Below are 20,661 nucleotides of genomic sequence, written 5' to 3' on the forward strand. Positions count from 1 at the left end.
GAGCTTTGAGCAACTCAAAGGTTATCAAAAGCTTCAATCAGTTTGTTTAGGATTGTCAAAATTGTTGAGTTATCCAAATTTTCTGGTTTCATTGTCAATATGAATTATGTTTATTCCAATGATAAATCTTTAAATATCATGTTAAATTATGTAAACTAGATGCACGAGTTTTCCATTTTGGTTAATTTCCAATGTTACCATTAAAAAATTACAGTTAATTTTAGAGATGATGAATTACACAAAGTAATTAATCATCTTCAAAGGTTAAAAAGTAGAGTTAATGAAAGTGAATCTCAACTAGAAATGGACTAAAAATAAATACATTTTTGGGTTTCTATTTTTTAGGTTGAAATCTGGTTTGGAAAATTTTATTTCATTTTTTCTCGTTTTTTCCATTTCTCTTGATTTGGGTTTTCAATGATAAATGTATTGATTGATGAATTGCTGAGTGATCAATTTGCATGGTTAGTCTCTGGAAAAGTCAAGATTTAAATTGCTGTTTGCTTCAAATTTTTCAATGTTTACAATTGAAATTCAATCTCTAATTGAAACTCATCCATCTTTATAAAGATTGATTAAGAGTGTGATTAAGGCTTGGAACTATAATTGAGACTGAATATTGTTGATTGTAACTAATGATAAAGTCATTAAATGACAAGATTGAACATTTGCTTCATGCAAAACATTCAACTGGTTTTCACTGATTTTGGGATTTCTTAGTACTGAGTTGGACTAATTATTTGACTGTTTCAATTATTTTCACTCTATTAGTTGATTTGCTTTTAGTCGACTTTTTAATTGCTGGAATTCATTGTTAATAAACAATTGAATTTTGTTTATCTTTCAAACTTTTCGATCTTACAATTGATTGTAAATTTCCTAAGGCCATTCAGCTTAATGATTGGACAACGATTTGGAAAGGTTAAGTTGATTTGATGAATAACCCTGAATAGATGATAGAAATGTTGAACAATTAAGAAGAAGTTTCAATTTTCACTTTAATTTAGATTCATTTTTTTCCCTTTAATCAACCTTATTAGGTTTGATTAGAGTTGGATTGGCAAGAAAACCCAACAAACCCAGAAATTGAGTGAAATTGGAAACATTAAGGATTACCAGATTTAATGTTAATCAAATGTGAATTGGCTGATTTAAATGCATTTTTTGTGTGTTTATTAAATCGTTAAACTTAAATGCTTTTGATTTATGAATTGATTTAAACGTGAAAATGGTTAAGTCGATTTTGTTGAGATAAAATTGATGACAAGTTGCAATTTGAAATGAGGAATTGATTTATTGTTTATTGTTTTACTACATTGAACTGAGAGTGGCAATTGTGAGTGAAATTACAAGCAAAAAGGAAACAAAATTAAGACAAATTGATGTTCCTTTTCGTGTAATTGATTGGTAATTAACTAATTGGCAGGGATATTAACATGTACATGATATAAGCATCGTGTGCTTACAGTATATCAGACAGTTTTAATCAATAAAGTAAAAAATAAAAGTATCTCTCATGAGTTGAGCCTTGGACAATTAAAGATGTTTCAAGAGGGTTTAGGAGGAAGAAGAAGAAGAGGAAGAAGGAAGAGAGAGAGAAGGTGAAAGTGGGAAAAGAGGAGCGATGAGATGATGAGTAGTTTATATTATAAGGTTGATTTACCAGGCAGCAGCATATGGAGCATAGGCAGGGGCAGCGAAAGCGTATGGAGCAGCGTATTTAGCGACAAGTGGAGCAGCGTGAACAGCGGCAACAGTTTGGTGTTTGTGGATGGTTGCAACTGGAACTGAGGTTTGAACGTATCCATTTCGGACAATTGATGGACCTTCTTGGTAGGTTGTGTATCCAGGTCGGGTTACGGTGTATTGAGCAACAGCGGGAATGGCGTAGGTTGCACCTGTAGAGATAAAAACAAGAGAAACACATTAACAGACTATTCAACACTTGAAGGGGCAACACTGGGAGTGAAAAAGGATCAACATCAACATGTATATAAATATATATCCCAAGGAAAATGATGAGCCAAGATGAGTACAGATGATGAACAGAGGTGATGGAAACTGTTTTTTTTTGGGTTAAGAAGATAAACTAACCTGGAGTTGACCAGTCTGATCGGGTGAATCGTGATTCAGGAACATTGAAGGCATGTTGGGTGATTCCGGTTTTAACAACGGTTGGGATTGAGACTGGAGCTTGTACTACGGCAGGGACTGAGTAGATGGCACTGGCTGAGGCACAGGCAATGAAGGCAAATAAAGCAATGAAAGATTTCATTTTTGTTTGTTTTGTTTGTGTGTGTGTTAAGGGGCTTAATGTAAAAATTGATTATTTGTTGTTATTTGAGCAACTCAAGGAATGATTCAAATTTTTAATTGTAAAAACTCTCCTTTATATACTTGGCTCTCAGTTTCTTGACACTCTCACTATTTTAACTTGACCACTTCTCACTCACCAACATTTACACTCTCACTTTTCATCATCATCCTCCTCAGTAGCCATTAAGCCAGGCTACCTGGTTAGTTGAATGTTACCCGCCCTTTATTTTAAAAAAAATAAAATAAAACTCACTCCATCATCATCATGATCGTCATCGGTCGGCCTTGAAGGACCAAAATTTTTATCCCGCTTTTGTTCAGTTCAGGCAATGAACACAAAAAGAAAGGCATTTTCTTTTTTGCTTTCATTCAGCCTTTCATGGTTGAAACGGGAGGAGTGATTAAGGAGAAAGAGGCTTTTTTAGTTGGCAAGAAAGAGGATCAAGATGAAGATGGAGAAAGGTGAAGGAGAAGGGAAGAAAGAGATTGATGAAAAAGAAAGATAAACATGATGGAAATTAGCAGAAAAAAATAAAATTTCCAATCACTTTGAATATTGAAAAGTCAGATGTTGATGATGAGAGAGGAAGAGAAACATTCAAATCATGGGTGGGATTGGATTCCTGAACATTCCGAATCATCTCATTCTTGCCTTTCAATTTTTAATCTCAATACGTTATACTTAAACTTCCTTTGATTAATTGGGTGTGGGCTTGATGATTATCATGATTTTTTAACTGATTGTTGATCATAATTTGAATGCAGCAATCTTTGCCTTACATTTTTTAGCAAACACTCACACAACAGCAAACGTTTTTGTGGGTGACGCTGCTTTGATGGTCAATGTTAACTGTACAACATAGAGTTTAGGGTTTAATTGTTCACTAATTGTCAACTTATTACAAGGATAAATTGATTTATATTTTTCTCCATTTGCTTAACGGTTGTCTCACAATTAACTAAACATGATATTAACATCATTTTGTTGTCTTAAAACCCACTCAAATTTAGCGCTCTTGCATTTGCCAATTTTTTTGCCGTTTTTTTATCCAATATCTATTATGTTTTTGGTGTTGTTACAAATTGATTAACATTAATTAGGAGTTTAAATTTTTAGTGGTTTACTTTTAGTTTGTTTAATGGTTTAATCGTTTTACCTTAAAGATTGTAAATGGTTAATTAATAACCACAAAATCAATCAGTTAATTGATTAATTGGTTAATTTATTGATACTTTATTTGTATCTTATTGATACTTTACTTAATATCTTTAAGATCTGGTCTTGGTTATAACCTTGGTAACCTTTACTTCACTTCAACTGTAAATCCACATTGAATTGCTTTTTAATCATTTGTGTATTAATTTATCATCATCTTAATCAACTTTTAAGATTCCTCTTCCATTCAGTTAATTGTTATGTTAAATATTAAAAGCATTTAAATTTAAAATGCGATCATATAGTTAAATAATGATAAATCTTCTTGACCATCAAACGAGACAGTAAGATTAAGTAAGTAAAGCAAGTATGGTTAGACCATTGTGTTTGAGTGGTCAACACACCCTAAATTGTTACAATTGACATCTCAATTAATATCTTAACTGTCAAACAAGTTGATAGTTAATTGTCTTGTAAAGTAACAATTAGATAATATGTTTGTAAAATTGATTGATTCAAGGAAAGTGAGTGAAGCCACAAGCTTGGCCAGAGTACATAAAACCAACATGTGTTACCAGTTTTACATTGACTTTTCGGTAACAGTTTCGTTTTACGGACAAAGGCGTGAACATTAAAAATCATCCAATGGTAGACGTCTTTTAAGGGCGCTCTTTATGAACAATTGAATTAAATGAAGCTAATTAAGGCCCCAGGCCAACCTAAGCCCACCCTAACCTTACCAAACCTAACCTAACCTAACCTAACCTAACCTAACCTAACCTAACCTGACCGACCAACCAACAGCCCCTTGATCTAACTTACCTAACCAAAAAATCATATGTTTTAATGTTCACACCTTTGTCCGTAAAACGAAACTGTTACCGACTTTTCAAATTGAATAAAACTCAAAGTGTCTTTGATCAACAGTTGATTTAAATTGATTTGAATCAACAATTAAATCAAACAAATGCCATGATGGAATCAAGTTCAACTTTTACAGAATAACATGTCTCTCTATTGAGCTACCCTCTTCATCCAGACCATCACCTTGACTCCTTATAAAAATGATATTTCTTTTTGTTGCCGCATTTCAATGTAAGTACATATTTATGCTTAAATCTATTCATAATAACAGAAAATAGTTTTAAATACTGATTACTTTGGTTTTTATAAAGGTGTGTCCGCCTCTCTAAATTGACCTAAATTGGCTAAATAATAAGAATCGAGAAACAAAATCAAATTGAGAATCATAATTGTACTGGAAAGATTGGATTGGCTGGTTTGGTGTTACTCTTAACGTTGCTGCTGGTTGCTGTTGCTTGTTTGGTCAACTTTAATCATAACTTTGATTCTTGATTGTTGGCGTTATTATACATCAACCAAGTTAGGTCAAAGTGTAAACTGTCAAACTTGGATCAGTTACCGAATCATTGTCCTTGATACATATAATGACCCTCGATGACCTTCAATAATGTTGATTTTTATTGAAAAAAGCAAGTGTATTTCATGCAAATACGGCATGTGAATTCACATGATGGTAATTTGTTATTAATCAGTCACAATGTGAATCAACTTCTTGATATTATAATCATAATTATATCTTCCTTTGCACGTTTCTATTATAATTTAATATTTGAATTTCTTTCAAGGATTTTTGTCCATCATCTCAATGAGATTGTTGCTTCATTTGAAGCTTCTTTTGATGTTTCTTGGGTACGATCATCATGACTATTGTAGCTCGATTTTAACCAATTTTCGGTTTCTTGGCATATCTTTATAGTTAATATAATCAGAGTAACAATTAACCTGCGAAATTGGATTGTTTTGTTTTACCTTTTTGATGAACTTGGGCTTTGGCTTTCTGATCATGGTTAACTTGCTCTTTGTTTTTGTTGATCAATTTAATGATAAATTACTTTCTTTTTCATTACGTTTCAAGCTCTTAATAGTTGTAATAATAATGGGAATAATCATTTTTAATAGTAATATCATGTAACCTCATCAGCTTATTTACTATTGTAATTATTAAGGAAAGAAATAGATTTAAACAGATGGATTAACTCGCTCTTGATTTTATCCCATTATAATATTTTCTTTTCACCAACAGTGATCAAGTTAATCTGATTATTTGATGATGTTACTGATGATTTAACCATTCATCGACATTTTATTTGCATACAAAAACATTTTCATAATCTAATTGTTGTTGTTTACAGTTATAAGATAAACGAAATTAAAACAAAGCAAAGGTTCAGATTAACTTATTATTTAATGTACAAAAAGCAGTTCAAACATAGCGCTTGTAAATTAATTTTTTGTTGCATTGTGATTGGCCGATTGATATGGCGTGTTAACCTGAGTCAAAGTTTAAGATTAAGATTAGTCTCTTCATTTTCATTGTTTTCCTTAAGTTGATTATAATTATTGTGAGTTTTTTGTACGATTAGCTCAATATTTGCATCTAATGAATCAACTGGGCCAATCCTTGTTTATTAAGTGTATTTGACAATGTTGTTAAATTGTGAACTTATCAATTTTACCAACAGTTCAAAGTCATCCATCTTTGGATTCAAGCTTGAAGTCATCTGGAGTTATTAATGATGTATCATCTCCTAAAGTGCTAATGACATTGATTGCCATAGATTACAGATTACAGATCAAACTGTATTCCTTAAACCTTGAAATGCGTTGAAGGCGACCAAGATGAATTAATTTTGAATATTATCTGATATCTGTTGGCTAGAAGACGACTCTAATGATCAACTTGTGTACCTATTAATAAAAGCGTTTCCAGTTTGAAAGGTTTTGGCTGTTTCCCAACTTCAAGTACAGTTAAATTTACCAATATTATTCGAGTATTTGGTGTGTTAAACACTTTAACAACCTGTTGATTGTAACATGAAGCTTAACTGGTTGTAATAAATAAGGATTTTGATTAATTGTTGACAAGCAGAAAAAAGGAAACAAATTGATTGGTGTAAAAATATAATCCATATTGCGTGTTATAACCCTAATAAGCTGTTGTAAAGATGTTTGGATAAAAGGTTCAATTACATTACAAGTGCAACACCCAACATGAACAACATTATCGAGATTGTTAGGAGACATCGAACTGATAAAGTTCCGGTAAAACCATATTCATTGAAAAATGACTTTGGCCTTCTGATGTATCTTTTATCACATTTACCTTACGGCAAAAGTATTTATTAAGATAGTGATGAGATGTGTATTTACCTGTTGATGGACAATATTATTATAAAGTTGCTTTACATTTCGTGGATGATACAAGAAATGACATGTGAATGATGAACCTAAGCAAAGCTGATGGAGTTAAAAATGAATATGAAGTGTTGTATTTAATGATAATGTTTAACTAACTAACACTTTAATATGACTCGATTAACAGTCACGTAATGTTTTACTGTCAAATTAAATGATTACTTTTAATCATTCCTTTTCTCACCTTCTGTGTATATCAATGAGTGTACATGAACATTATACGCTGTAAAACAAACCTGATATATCATTATCCGTACAATTATCATTTTGATTATCATCATTACCATCTTAAACCATTATAATTGGACATCTTCATTTTCGTAAAACAAAACTTAAAGCCTGTGCTCGATCAACTACGAACTACGAGCTACTAACCTAACTGGAAACAGATTGTTACCTTGTAATTTGCAGTTCACATTCTTCAACTGAAAATCTCACAATCTAATATAATGAAATTATCATCTTCAGGGTTAAGTTAATTGAAATGACCAAAAGAAGCACGCAAAAATGTTTCATTTTATGGTGAAAATGGCTAAAATTGATATTCTTGATATTCAAAATTTGGCTGAAAGGATAGAAATTACAAAAGAAGTGAGAAAAATTGAATTAACATAGTAAAGGTTTTATTTTTTCTCAGCTGTATAATGATTAAATTAGGAATGATCAAACCTCTAGATAACAATTTAGTAATGATAATAAAAGGTATGAAGGATTTTCAGATTCATTACGATTTCTTCAATTTTTACAAGTAACCGTTATTATTATAACAATAATAATCAACTATTGTTGTTGGTATTATTATTTTTATTATCATTATAATTCTGTTTTTGGACAATTTACTCCTCTCCATGTTGAACCATTTCATTAAAAATTGTGTTAAATATCAAGGATTTCCAGTCTTCAAAATGAGCGTGTTTAACCTAAAATGAATCTGGTTTCCCCGTCTAATTACCGTCTATGGACTATTAAGCTTGATTTAAAGAGATTTAAATTAAACAGAGATTAGTGCCATTCTCACCTGACCAACAGTTTAATTTGCAATTCATTTATCCAAAATCACAGTAAAGCTAATAATGATGTTCCACCGCCAAGACCATTGTAAATGCATATTATCCAACGACTGTAACCTTGCCCATTAAAGCTTTTAACATCGCTTATATCATTTATTTGATTATAATTGTGTTCTCGGTAATAATAAATCTCTCCGGCGTTTAATACCCAACGTAATTATCATGTTAATCACGTCCACTTTTGTCTCAGACATGAGCTTGTTAGGAAGAGATAGAGTTGAAAAGGTTGAATGTGTAAGTCGACTTTAGAGTTGCTTCAGATTTCCTTCATTATCCCATCTACTGTTGATATCATCCAAAATTGTTACTTTAATCAGGGAAATAGAAAATATTTTGATCAAGTTCAGGGTCTTTTTATTGATTTAGTTTCATTTATAATTGTAAATTGGTTAATAGAAAGAAATGTTTTAAGGATAAAATTTACTTACTTTTTGGTTTTCAATTTATAAAATTATACCAACAAATATAAAATGGTTAATATCCCTGAGCAAATCATGGTCTTTTGCTTTTAAAATTTAACTTGATCTATTAAACAAACAGTTGAGCATAAAAAAAATCTCATCGGAATTTTGATGAATTCAACATTTAATCAGATTAAATCTAAGTCATGGACTAATCAAACAAGTTTTAGGTCCAACTAGTGATTTTTAGTACAAGCCGTAAAACATGTGTTATGCCATAGGCTTTTTATGCTTTCTATGCTTTAAATTTTCCTTAAAATGCGCGTCTTTTGTTTTATCAATTTTGTTTTTATTTAATAATAAATTAACCAAACCTTTTTTTATTATTGTTTAACGTGTAAATGTGCTTAAATATGTTTAAATATGTTTGGTTAATTAACAAACATCCCAACAAAAGGTTCAATTGCAACAATTGTAATGTCAAATTGACCTTGTCTATCAACTGTTGATAGCTAGAGAAACCTTTTCAAGTAACGTGTTAACAATAGGTGTTGATGATTATGTTAATGCACCTAAATCAAAGTAAATCATTTAAAAGTGATGATGGCGATGAGAATGATGGTTAAGAAGGTGAAGAAGGCCAATTATTATCAGGTAAGTTATTCCAGTTTAATTAACAAATTGTGTACATTTGGTTAGAAAGAAAAAGAGAAACATGTTAATTCTCATTGAATTTTGTACTCTTTTTACCTTGCAATACCAACATTACCAATTCAAGGAATTCACTTTTTGTTGTTATTAAATTGACCTTTTGCTTGATTATATTTTGTGTTTACATCTATAATAAAGCAACTTTTGATCAACCCAAATATATTAAAATTAAACAACCATTTAACTTCAATTTAATTCAAATCTAATTTCTTGCATATTCAAATGAAGCTATACAAAGGCCTTAACGGTTTTCCTTGTATACAACCAGCAACAACACACAACCATCTAACCCAAATGTTGAATTCATTAAAAGTGTTCAATCCTTTTCTTACATTGACCATTCAATTGTTGCCGTTAATAATACAATTTAAGGTTGTAATAATCATTGAGAAGCACATAAATACAAAACATAGATAAATATCTATTTGGTATTGAACCATGATTTTTGAATGAAACCAGCAAAGGTCTCAGAATACAAAATACCTTCGCAAGATTGATGGTTTATTAATCTGTATTAATGATCACAATGCGTTGGTAATATATTAATCAAAAGGGGAAAATTGAACTTAATCACAACGGATTTTTGGGTTACCTCAATATTAACCTTGAAATTGGGTAAATTATTAAAGACGCTTTACCATTTACCTTTTCATAAACTAACTGCTATTATTTCCACCATCAGCAGGTTGGTGTTTATCAAAATCATATGAGAGTGTGAATTGAAGTATCAATATATATTTAACACGATTGTCTGTGTAAATTGTGGTAATAATGACCATCAGGTTGATTGGGTGGATTCAATAGGGATAGACTAGTTTTTACTAGGCGTTGGTTTTGATCATGTTAAAAACTCTGGCAAAACCCTGGTTAACCCAGGATTATTATAATTATTATCATTATTATTTAAGAATAGGAATTTGCCTCAAGCTTAATTATCATTACAATCGTAAGTAATGATGAAAGAGAGGCTGGAAAATTACATGTGAATTCACGAGTTTAACAGCTTACTGTTCATGTTAATGCTTTAGAATCTGAGATTTCTGTAAAATCTTTTCAAAGCATTATAATTATTTTGAAGCAAGAAAAAAAAAGTTAACAATCAAAGTTATAATTTTGCACTTGATATTTTATATTATCATTAAAATTCGTGCAAATCTTTCATTATTTTTATGACGTGTAAATCACTTTGCTGGTGTTTTCATTGTACTGACATTGGCTTTCAGTCTTGATTGATTGGTCAAATGGTCAATTAAATGATTAGGTTGATGTTGTGACTGTTGATTGTTTAAAAATTAAGTCAATATCGTGAATAAAATGATCTGTTTAACTTGAATCGTTTGGGAGACAAAATTGGGTTTAGGTTGGGACATTGAATGACAATAATATTGATAATGGTCAATCAATGGACCAAACAAATTATAATCATTATCATCACGAAATGAGACGCAAAAAGTGCCAAGTTAAGGTGAGACAATGATGTTGTGCAAAAGAGGAAGATGTAATGAAAGGAAAAGTTGAAAAGTGAATTTTTTGTTTTGTTTTGTTTTGTCTTCCAATATTATGAAAATTTATTGAAACTCGTTTCGTTTTCCTTTGACTGCCATTTGATCAGATGGATGATGAAAATGATGAGGATGATAGGGAGGATGATAAAGTTGAGGAGGAGAAGAGGTTGGCTTTCCTCTTGACTGACCTCGAGCAAAGCCCAATAAAAATAAGAAAAAGTTGTCCATCAACAAAATCCAAATGATCTTGACCTGAAATTTCCTGGTAAAATAAAGTGAAAAAGGTTGAGTGAGAATAGGATGACGATAATGATGAAAGAGATGAAGATGAAAAAAGATTAAGTGAAAGTGGCAAAGAAAAAGAAGACAAATTTCTCTCTCTTCTCTCTCTTTCTCCACCTTTTTTCACTTTCATCTTCATCCTCATCATCTTTTTCTTCTGGTTTCTCACTGCTTATTAATCATGTTTGTTATTTAATTGAAACTTTCTTCTTCTTCTTCTTCTTTGGGAGGTTTTAATTTACCTTACGAAAGTTTATACTTTCTCACTCTCCAAGATATCGGAGGACGGAGTTGACCTTGTAAATAACGAGTGGACATGGGCGTAACTCTGTATCGTTAGTATATAAAGTAGAGTTCGTTGTGAACTGAGGCCATTCGGATTAGCGGTTATCCAAGCAGCAATAACAAAATCTTTTTACATTTTCCAATCCAAAACAAATCACACAAACCCTAAATCAACATGAAACAAATGGTATGAAAACTGAAAATTAATATTTCTTTTTATCTCTTCTATCAGTTAACTTACCAATTATAATTGTTTCTAATTTGTTCCTATTTTTTTCTGTTCTTTTCAGATCATCTTCGCTGTTCTCTTCTCTGTTGCCTACGCTGGTGTCATCCATGCTCCAGCAGCCTATGTTGCCTCAGCTCCAGTTTTCACCAAAACCATCCACCATCAACCAGCTCTTGCTCCAGTACAAACCGTTGAACGAACCGTCCAAGCTGTTCAACATCCATCAGTCACCACTCTTCACCAAGCTCCAACCACCGTCCTCGCTCAGGCCCCAAAAATCTCAGGATACTCATACACGTAAGTATTGATTTAGTTTAAAGTGAAAGTAAAATAGTGACACAATAGATGGATTTACATGACCAAAGGTAAAAAAACAAATTTTAATTGTTTATTCCATTCTATTTGCACATTTAGCTCTGATGTCCGACACGACGCAACCGTCGCAGCTGCCCCAGTTGTCGCTGCCGCACCAGTTGTTCATGCCGCACCAGTCGTCCATGCTGCACCAGTTGTTCACGCTGCACCAGTTGTCGCTAAAGTAGCTGCTCCAGCTGCCATCGTCAGGTAAGCCATTCATAAAGTGACATTTTTTATACAAACAAATATTCCAAAGTCAATATTTCTTTATAATTAATTTCCTATTGTTTCCATTGTTAACCATTTAGTGCACCAACTGTCCATGCTGCCCCAGCTCTTGTTGCTGAATCACCAGTAGTCAACTCATACTCAATTGAAACTGGACGAACCCACGTTGCTACCCAACAACATTACGGAATCGCTCACGTTCCTGGTGTTGTCAATGTCCCAGCTGTTAAGCACATCCACGCTGCTCCAGTTGTCCACGCCGCACCTATTGTCCATGCTGCCCCAACCTACTGGTAAACAGTTGCCACCAAACATTATTTTGATTAGGTAAAAAATGATGTATAATGTAGTTATGTATCATTTAAATACTCCAACAAAGCCATAACAAGATCAAACAACCCTTAAATGACTATTGCGAATAATATCCGCCAAGAGATTGATTATAATAATTTTGATAAAATGGATGGATCAGATTAGTTCTGATTAACCTCAACCTCAACTTCTGCCTCTCATCCTTTCCTCAACCTTAACCTTCTTTTTTTCTTGTAAATTCATTCCCTGAGAAAAAATCAACAAATTTAGGCTTTATTTTTGCTCAATGCAACAAAAATAAACTGACAATCAATTTTATTATGAAAAAAAATGTTTTCACTTTTGTTCACAATTCAATCTATCTTCGTGTAAGAAATTATTCAACTCAGACCGAGATAATTAAGCTAAAAACAAATGAAAGCCTCTGGTAAATACAAATGAATGAACGTGAGAATTAGATTAATGGGTAAAAGTAACAACAAAGTTTAATAGATTTAGACTGAAACTAAAACAAAGTTAATAAAATGAATGTAAAAAAAGATTCATTGACTAATGAATACCAATGAAGTCAAAAGGCCTATGAATTGTTAATTAAGTTTAGGATAATCATTAGATGCAACGAAAACAATAATAAGCAAATTAATAAGAAACAGTTAATTTAACTTGATTCGGGTGAAGAGGAAGAGTTAAACTGAAAAGTCTAGTTAGATTATCGTTGCTCTTCCTATTGATGCTGTAACCATGTTCATCTTGTCTTTGATTCTGTTGTCAATTATTACAATTGAATCAATCATGGATAAGAAACAGGTCGATTAAACATGGATGGATCAATGATTGAGCTTTTACGACGATCATAAGGTGAGCTTAATTTCCTTTTAACCTTAGTTATCTTTTTAACCTGTTCAAAAACCAGGTTAACTCGGTAGGTAATCATCGATTCTGTCAGGTAACCTCGATAAGATTTACTTTTGGTTAAATATTTTTCACAATCTTCATAACGTTCAATTTTCCTGAACAGATTACCAAGTTCAAAGCATGTTTGAGGCAACAAATGTTTCTCTGTCGTTATCTTGGATTCCCTGTAAAAAGATGTAAAAAAGGAGTTGAATTAGTAGACAGTTAAGAGACTGATGAGTATAAAAGGTTTACAAGACTTGATCAAGATTTGTGAATTGATAAAGACTTGAAACATTGATCTTGATCATCTTGGATGATCAATTGAGATGGATTTAAAAGTGATTCAAAGAAATTATCAAAACTCAAATAATGAAGGCCCACTAAGAAATAATCAATTGTTATTGATGGTAATTTTTCCTTCAAATCTCCGTTATCTAGTGAAATTAGAATTTCTAATGTTTCTTTATCATCCTTCACCAGTATAATCATCATGTTCATCATAGTTAAGTGTATATTGTAACCTTGCTTTAGTCTGATCCCAACAAGAATCGTAAAAAAAACAAAGTTAACTTGATAATGAATTATAATAGATTCAATGATGTTTCTATGTGTTTTACAATGAAAATGTTAATCATCAAATAGCAATATAATCGAAGAGTATTGATCAACAAATTCACTGTTATTCACTTAACTAGACGATCATGTTGATCATCATAATGCTAAAGCTTTTTTTTGTTTCTGGCTGCCTTTTGGTCTTCGTCTTGATTCGGTTAATGTATCCTTTTACTTGTATCATCATTATTAATACTATTATTATGTTGATTCTGTTGATTTACCATTCCAGAACTTGATGATAATAATCAATCGCCTCAAATGAGTTGCCCAAGAGATCAGTGAAATGTGCTTTATAAAATATGAGAGTTGCATATTGATCAGGATTAACAATATCTTCACTTGAATTATATTGTGATAGTTTAACCTCTACAATGTCCATGTATTGATTAAGACAAGTGGTCGAGTTTCGTGACATCCGAAATAGATTCCAAATGTAGCTAATTTCAAATGTTGGCAAGAAAAGTGACTTTTCCAGATCACCATTGAATTTAATACTCCGTTCATAGACAAGTTTTTCATGGAAAGGTTTTCGTCCTCCAAGAGTCTTCTTTAAACTTGGAATTATCCTTCATGATGATAAATGCATGAGAATAAGAGAAAAAGAATGAAAAAAATGAAGCAAGAATTAGTACAATGTAAATAATTTATCAGATAAAATTGTAGGCCTATGAGCAAGGCAAAGCAAAATCGATTGAAAATAACCAGAATCGTTGAATCTTTTTCCCTCTACACTGAATTTGTATCGATAATTGTCTTGTAAGATGAGCTTATCTGTTTAAATTACTGTCATTTCACAAAAATTATGCGATTTCTCCTAATTTTCAATCGATTTCGCCTTGCCTTGCTTATGAGACAATCAATCAAGAGGTAAAACAAGTTGAAGCCAAAAAATGAGGTAAATGTTTCAACTCTACTTTTCCAAGTCAACTGATTAGTATGGAGTAGAATTAATTGTTTCAATAAAATTACAGAAAGATTATTGCTACAAGTAACGATTCTTGTTTAAACAATGTTTACAAATTGCATTATAATTTAATCAATTGAATAATGTATTCTGGTTTTAGGTGTGTAAATGTAGCTTAAAAGTGGAGGTTGATCATTGGTTAATCATGAGGTAAGTTTACATGAAAATTAGGCAAATATCAATAACAGTAAATTTGTTGATACCAGAATCAGAAAGGTTGAACCCATTGTAACCAGATTGTAGCAAAAATATTTGAAAAGAACAAAGAAAATGAAAAAAAATATTGAATATTTTGTTTGCATTTCCTTCTATCAACAAGTTAATCAAAAAATGGAAAGTCAATATAAATTGGAAAGCCTGAAGATGCGAAAACAAAAAGGTAAGTTTAAAAGGTAAGAGCGAGTAAATTTGGATGAAAAAATAATCTTTTTTTCGAGGTAAATTGTGAATGAGAAGAAAACTTTGCTAACCTCAAACATGAAGATAATCAGTAAACATGATTACCATCAATGTGAGTTAGAACAAGCTTTAAAGAGATTTTGCCTGTTTCAAGAATTATTTTAATATTTTGATTGATAGTTGAAACCTTGTTAAATGAATAATAACAAATCAGGCTTATGCTGATTAGTTGGAGTAACATGAAAACACACATTAACTTATTAATGACAACATTTTTTTTCACCAAATATTTTTCTTCTTGCTTTTTTGTTTTCAATATTTCCCTTTAAACTTCACACTCTTTCCTTATCTTGATTCACCAATCTATTAATTATCATCACAGTTCAATTGAAAGTTCAATGTTTAGCTGAGATCGTTTTTGACAAATCAAAGGTAAAATACAGTCAAGTTGACAAGTGAATACATTCGAGGATAAGAGCATGTAAACAGACGTCCCAACAGATTCATTGGCGATTACCGGACAAAATTTAAATTTGGTAAAAATATTTACAATTTTGTCTCATTCCCAAATGTATTGACTTGTCAATAAACGCAAAGGTAATTTCAAATTCATTTACTTTGACTGTATAATCCAGGAAAATTGACAGGATTGAATCCGGAAGTTTTTTCTCGCAAATTGAATAGTTGTCATGAATATTTACGTCTTCATTATGACAGTTTCTTGATGTTTGATTCAGATTTAAATGATAATCCGATTAAACAAGACAAACAAAACAACTCTGTATCAACATCAGGCTTTGCAAATGATTTATACACGGATCTAGCGCCTTAATTATGATTAGCTTGAGTATTGATTAAACCTTGGGAAAATCCTATCTTGTTAATAATTAACTGTTAAGGCGAGTTTCAAGCTAACCTTGATTTGTAAGATGAATTATTAATTGTGAATTAAATCAAACTGGAAGGTAATAAATTAATGGAAATCGTTTGGTTTGAAAAGCACAACAATAACCAGAAACGTTGAAATTATTAAAACCTCTTTAATCAACATTAACCTTCAATCCTTTTTTAAATGTAGTAACATTTAATTACTCATTTGTATTGTTTAATTGTATTTCATTAGACAAGTTAATCAACTTGAAAATGAAATGATAAACAAACTGACTATTTACCCCAAAAATGATTAAATTGGTTGATTCATCGATAATAATCAAATTAACAATCAGGTCATCATGTTTGGCCATTTCAATGTTATTAACAGGAAAATAAAGGATAATTGATCAACTTCACTATCATTGTTAATGGTCAATTAATGGTGTTTTATCGTCTTCCTAACAAGTTACTTGTGTTGATCATGATCATTATAAATCATCTGTTAATTCACTTTGCATTCATATTAACCTGTTTCACTGATAATTACATATCAAACAATGTTATAACAAAAGGAAAGGTTCATCAATCGCAATATATTGATAGTTTAAGAGATGATCTTTCAAACGCCTTTAAGACGCTGAAATAACAGTTGAATCACAATTGATTTCAAAGGATCCTTTTTTTGATTAAATTTTTGATTTAACTGATTATTGTAATTTGTAGGACAGCAGCTAATTAATAAACTAAATGTGTACACCTTCATGGTCAAGGAAATGTTGCTAACGATTCAAATTTGCAAACATTTGCCTAATTTTGAGCCTTTTTTTCTCAATGATTTTATACAATAATTAACTTGTCGATTACTGTACGGTCAAACCTTAATAGTTGTAGGAGTAATCAACAAATTTGGTATTAAAGTACAGTTAAGATTAAACAACAGTTATGGATCTATCAACATAATCTTGTCCTGCTTGATTCAAATCCATTTTTGAATAATGCATGGAAACAATGAAAATTAGAAGACAATGAGATGATCGTATTAAGAATGTAAAACAGGGAATTGTAATTAGATCGAAACATTTGATTGTTTTAAAATATTGAGATCAAATTGAAAATCTAGTGTTTATCAATTGGTTGTATAAACAGTGTTATTTGATCAGTTGTTTGGTGAAATTAAGAAGCAAGTTTTCAATCGATTTGTTGAATTGTTCAAGATTGGATCAGTAGATTGGTTTAATGAGAAACAACGTTTACTTTAAATGTGCAGACTTACTTCATAAGATCAATAATTTGATTGGCATGACTCTTTTCACCATTTAGATCATAATCCATGTAAAGCAGAATGGCGTAAAAGTATGTTGATGTAGCTGGTGAAACTTTATCACCAGCTAATAATTTCATGATAGCAGCAGCTTCACTCCACTGACACAATTGAGTTTTGGACAAAACCATGAAAAAGTAGCTTATCTTGTAAAGATTAGGTGAAATAGCAGGTAACTTGAAAGATGATTGTAAAGCCAAGCAAGCTTCATCAAACTTGGAGTGGGTCATTTCACCAAGACCTTTAATAAGTGAATAGTAAAAGGTTTTGCCATATTTAATGGACCAATCATTAACAATTGTATCCACCAAGTTGTGATCACTTTCACCAAGACTGAAAAAATAGTCCAAGAAACCAAAATAGGCGATAGTAAAGGCTGATACAATGAAGTAACGCAGTGTTGTTTTAGCGTGGATACACTTTCTAAGTATATCGAGTCCAGCATAGCGATTGTTGAATAATCCAAAATATTCAAGAAGTGAGGTAAATTTGGCTGGAAGTAGTGAAAAAAAGAGCCCAAAAACACCGTAAGTCATTCGAACTCCAGTTTGAAATTCTTCGCACGAAAAATCGTCTCTAAAGGGTTTCTTTCGGTACAGTGCAAGGCAACTTTTGAATCCAGTGTAAGATGATTTCAAGCGGAATGCTGAACTCAGGAAACCTTTGAAGCTTTTGTCAGCCATGGGTTTAAGAAAGGCTAACATTGCATTGAGTTCAGTGAAACATAAAGCAGCATGAGCTTGTTCATCAGTTATTTCCTCGTAGTTTGGGTTAGTAAATAATCCACCAGATTTGTCTTTACGTTTATCCAAAAAGTCAACTATCTTGCTTAGCTCAGTGATTGCATGGTTAATTACAGCGGAATCCATTGAAAAGAAAGCCTGATGAAGAACGAACATAAAGAAAAGAATTAGATTGGGAATAAAGAAAACAGTAAAACAAATGATTGAATCACGGTTGATTGCTTTTGATACATTTTCAAATTAATTGTTTCTAAAATTGTTACAAGTCCATGTAAATAGATAATCTCATTTCTTCTCAGAAATCTCATCCATTTTGGTCTTATTGAAAGTAGATCAAGTTCAATGTTGATTGAGTTATAATCACTATTGACATGGTTATTGAAATATCTTTAATTTTCATGGTACTCAACAGATAGGAAAATTTAAAAATATTAAAAATTGTATTAGATGAAAGACTGGATTATAATAATCTAGATGAATTTGAGTATTCAACAAATTGCCTGACAATAGATGAAGTCAAGTCAAGTGATTGATCGGAGTTTCTAATGTTGATGGGTTAATAATATGGATTTGCTGGATGAGTAGATTAAAGTTAATGGTGAAATTTGAATATGCATTGAAAGAAGCCAACTGTTATTCAATGGTTACCATGATTAGAGCTTGAATAATGGTGAGATTATTCTGGCCGTTGATTAACTTACATTAACACCAACCATTATTCCAATTCCATAGCGATGGTAAATGCTATTGCCTGCCTTCTTTTCACACAGAGCTAAACATTCGTCAAGTCGGTTTTCCACGAACAGATCGAATGTTTGAGCGGCTTCTCGCAGTGAATCATTGAAATTAGACGGTGTCAATTCTTGATTGTCCGAAGCCTCGCCATTTGGAAACTGTGAAATGGTCCATTCATCCAATGAGCCGATGGGTATAAGGTGAAAATGAGAAAAAAAGAAATGAAAATAAACAAGATTAGAGATTGATTATTAGATGAGGGTTAAGGTTAATCTAGCGATACTAATCAGTGGACAATGAAGATTCAAGGTAAATGAATGTTGCTGATGCATTTTATTATCATTATTATTAGCTATCATTATTAATAAAGTAGTTGTTATCATTAATATGCTTATATTTATTTTATTTTCCTGTTTTGCAGGCCAACTAAATTAACTTAATTTGACCAAGTATTTAAGTATGCTGTAAGAGAGGTTCACAAGTTGCATAAGAAAAAAATGAAATAAGTAAACAAAGTTAACTATTTTGAACATTGCAACTGCCACTATCTAATAATTGTTGACCATTCAACTTGATTATGCTGCAAAAATCAGATCCAAGGATAATTAGTAAAGAAATGCGTTAACTTAATTCAAGGTTTATTTTATTCCAATTCATTTATCATTCTTCTTCTGCCATCTTCTCCTCATTTTAACCTTATAATAGATTAAATGAAATTTTAAACGTTTATCTGAAGGAAAGCTGATCTTTTATACAATCTGGTAATAACAAAACCCAAAATATTATTTAGATCTAGGTTTTATTCAAAAAAGGAAGGTTATAAAAGGGAAAATGGTCTCGAAATTTAAGCCTCAAAACCTGGGTTATAAAATTGGTAACATGGTTGGCTTGTCAAAAACTGGAAAAGATTAGTTAAACTTATTACTTACCAGTTCCTCTTGATTTAAGATGAGTTTAAGTAGCCTAGGTTGGTCATAATTAATCTCTAACCAGGGCCTAGGATAGTGTTGACCAGAAAGGTTTATTTGATCACTCATAGCGTCTAAAGGCAGTATTTGAGCTTTAACAGGTCTAAGGTAATGAAAATGCTGATTTTACAGTTGGTAAATTAATACACACAGGTAAATGTTCATTGTCTGTGATCACAATTATTTAAAATGGTAAAAATAATAAAATGTTTAATCAATAAAATGAAGAAACTACATAAATACGAATTGGCTTTTTTTTGTGTTTGTCAATCAGACGATATTAAAGAGGGAACATGACAAAATTGACATAAGTTGACATAAGTTTCCATAAATTGACCAAGACTTTGATTTATACTTTGCTTCAAAGTTTACTTTCCTTGTATCAACAATCAATTATTTGACAATTTTCAATTTAATCCTTTTTCTATTAGGTGCATTTTATTTAATTGTATAGCAGTCTATTGATATTAACGGAAATTTTAAACCAAATCAAGGTTTTTCCCTTTCATTGAACCTTGAATTAGTCTTAAATTGATAACCAAAATTGTAAAGTCACATTTGTTTCCATTCAAGTCAACAGGTATAATTTTGTATCGATCGTGGAAATTGTTTTCTCTCAATAAGAATCATGATCATCACAATGCACGAAAACAACTTTTCGAGTAAATAATTTGAACTTTATTCTAATTGTTGATTTAAACACTGAGTTTCATAAGCTTCATCCTTTCATAATGAACTCTGCCTTACACACTCATTAAAAAGCATGCAGATACGTTGCTTTCGATGGGAAAACAAGTCTAGACTATTGAAGAAGCTTATTAAATTAAGATTATTAAATGGATCCAATAAATTGGCCTATTAAGTCAATTGAATTGTCTACTTTTCTTGTGATTTACGCACAATTATTTTCTATTTTACTTTGTTTCTAGTATTTTCTTCACATTCATATTTTTCCTTGGCTTTAGGCTCTTGAGTTACAAAATGTGGCTTGGTTTAAACCAGGACAAGTTTTCCA

General features: G+C 31.4%; 3 protein-coding genes and 2 long non-coding RNA genes across 6 annotated transcripts; 2 read left to right on the forward strand and 3 right to left on the reverse strand.

Moving 5' to 3' along the window:
- Positions 1-1,274: 1,274 nt before the first annotated feature.
- Positions 1,275-2,353, reverse strand: LOC107360092 (uncharacterized). The gene is made up of 2 exons (XM_015926714.2): positions 2,095-2,353; positions 1,275-1,898 (listed from the first exon to the last, which is right to left on the reverse strand). The coding sequence occupies exons 1-2, from the start codon at positions 2,273-2,275 to the stop codon at positions 1,660-1,662; spliced, it is 420 nt and encodes a 139-aa protein (XP_015782200.1). The 5' UTR covers positions 2,276-2,353; the 3' UTR covers positions 1,275-1,659.
- A 1,254-nt stretch (positions 2,354-3,607) lies between these two features.
- On the forward strand, positions 3,608-5,097 carry LOC107359432 (uncharacterized). 2 transcript variants are annotated; one of them, XR_016199372.1, is made up of 3 exons: positions 3,608-3,826; positions 4,400-4,567; positions 4,648-5,097. It is a non-coding gene; the product is annotated as an uncharacterized LOC107359432 (long non-coding RNA). The 2 variants fall into 2 exon arrangements; XR_001568086.3 differs by lacking the exon at positions 3,608-3,826 and having other exon boundaries at positions 4,359-4,567.
- A 2,438-nt stretch (positions 5,098-7,535) lies between these two features.
- LOC107360156 (uncharacterized) lies at positions 7,536-8,510 on the reverse strand. The gene is made up of 2 exons (XR_001568248.3): positions 8,250-8,510; positions 7,536-8,128 (listed from the first exon to the last, which is right to left on the reverse strand). It is a non-coding gene; the product is annotated as an uncharacterized LOC107360156 (long non-coding RNA).
- A 2,593-nt stretch (positions 8,511-11,103) lies between these two features.
- LOC107359810 (uncharacterized) lies at positions 11,104-12,462 on the forward strand. The gene is made up of 4 exons (XM_015926381.3): positions 11,104-11,192; positions 11,296-11,531; positions 11,649-11,798; positions 11,900-12,462. The coding sequence occupies exons 1-4, from the start codon at positions 11,181-11,183 to the stop codon at positions 12,114-12,116; spliced, it is 615 nt and encodes a 204-aa protein (XP_015781867.1). The 5' UTR covers positions 11,104-11,180; the 3' UTR covers positions 12,117-12,462.
- A 128-nt stretch (positions 12,463-12,590) lies between these two features.
- LOC107359808 (tetratricopeptide repeat protein 39A) lies at positions 12,591-20,030 on the reverse strand. Its single transcript, XM_015926378.3, has 5 exons — positions 19,608-20,030; positions 18,645-18,836; positions 17,153-18,081; positions 13,865-14,209; positions 12,591-13,210 (listed from the first exon to the last, which is right to left on the reverse strand). The coding sequence occupies exons 1-5, from the start codon at positions 19,713-19,715 to the stop codon at positions 12,922-12,924; spliced, it is 1,863 nt and encodes a 620-aa protein (XP_015781864.2). The 5' UTR covers positions 19,716-20,030; the 3' UTR covers positions 12,591-12,921.
- Positions 20,031-20,661: the final 631 nt, after the last annotated feature.

This window comes from Tetranychus urticae, chromosome 3 (genome assembly GCF_039701765.1).
Source record: "Tetranychus urticae isolate SD_2017Ah chromosome 3, NJAU_TeUrti_SD_1.0, whole genome shotgun sequence".
NCBI classification, from domain to species: Eukaryota; Metazoa; Arthropoda; class Arachnida; order Trombidiformes; family Tetranychidae; genus Tetranychus; species Tetranychus urticae.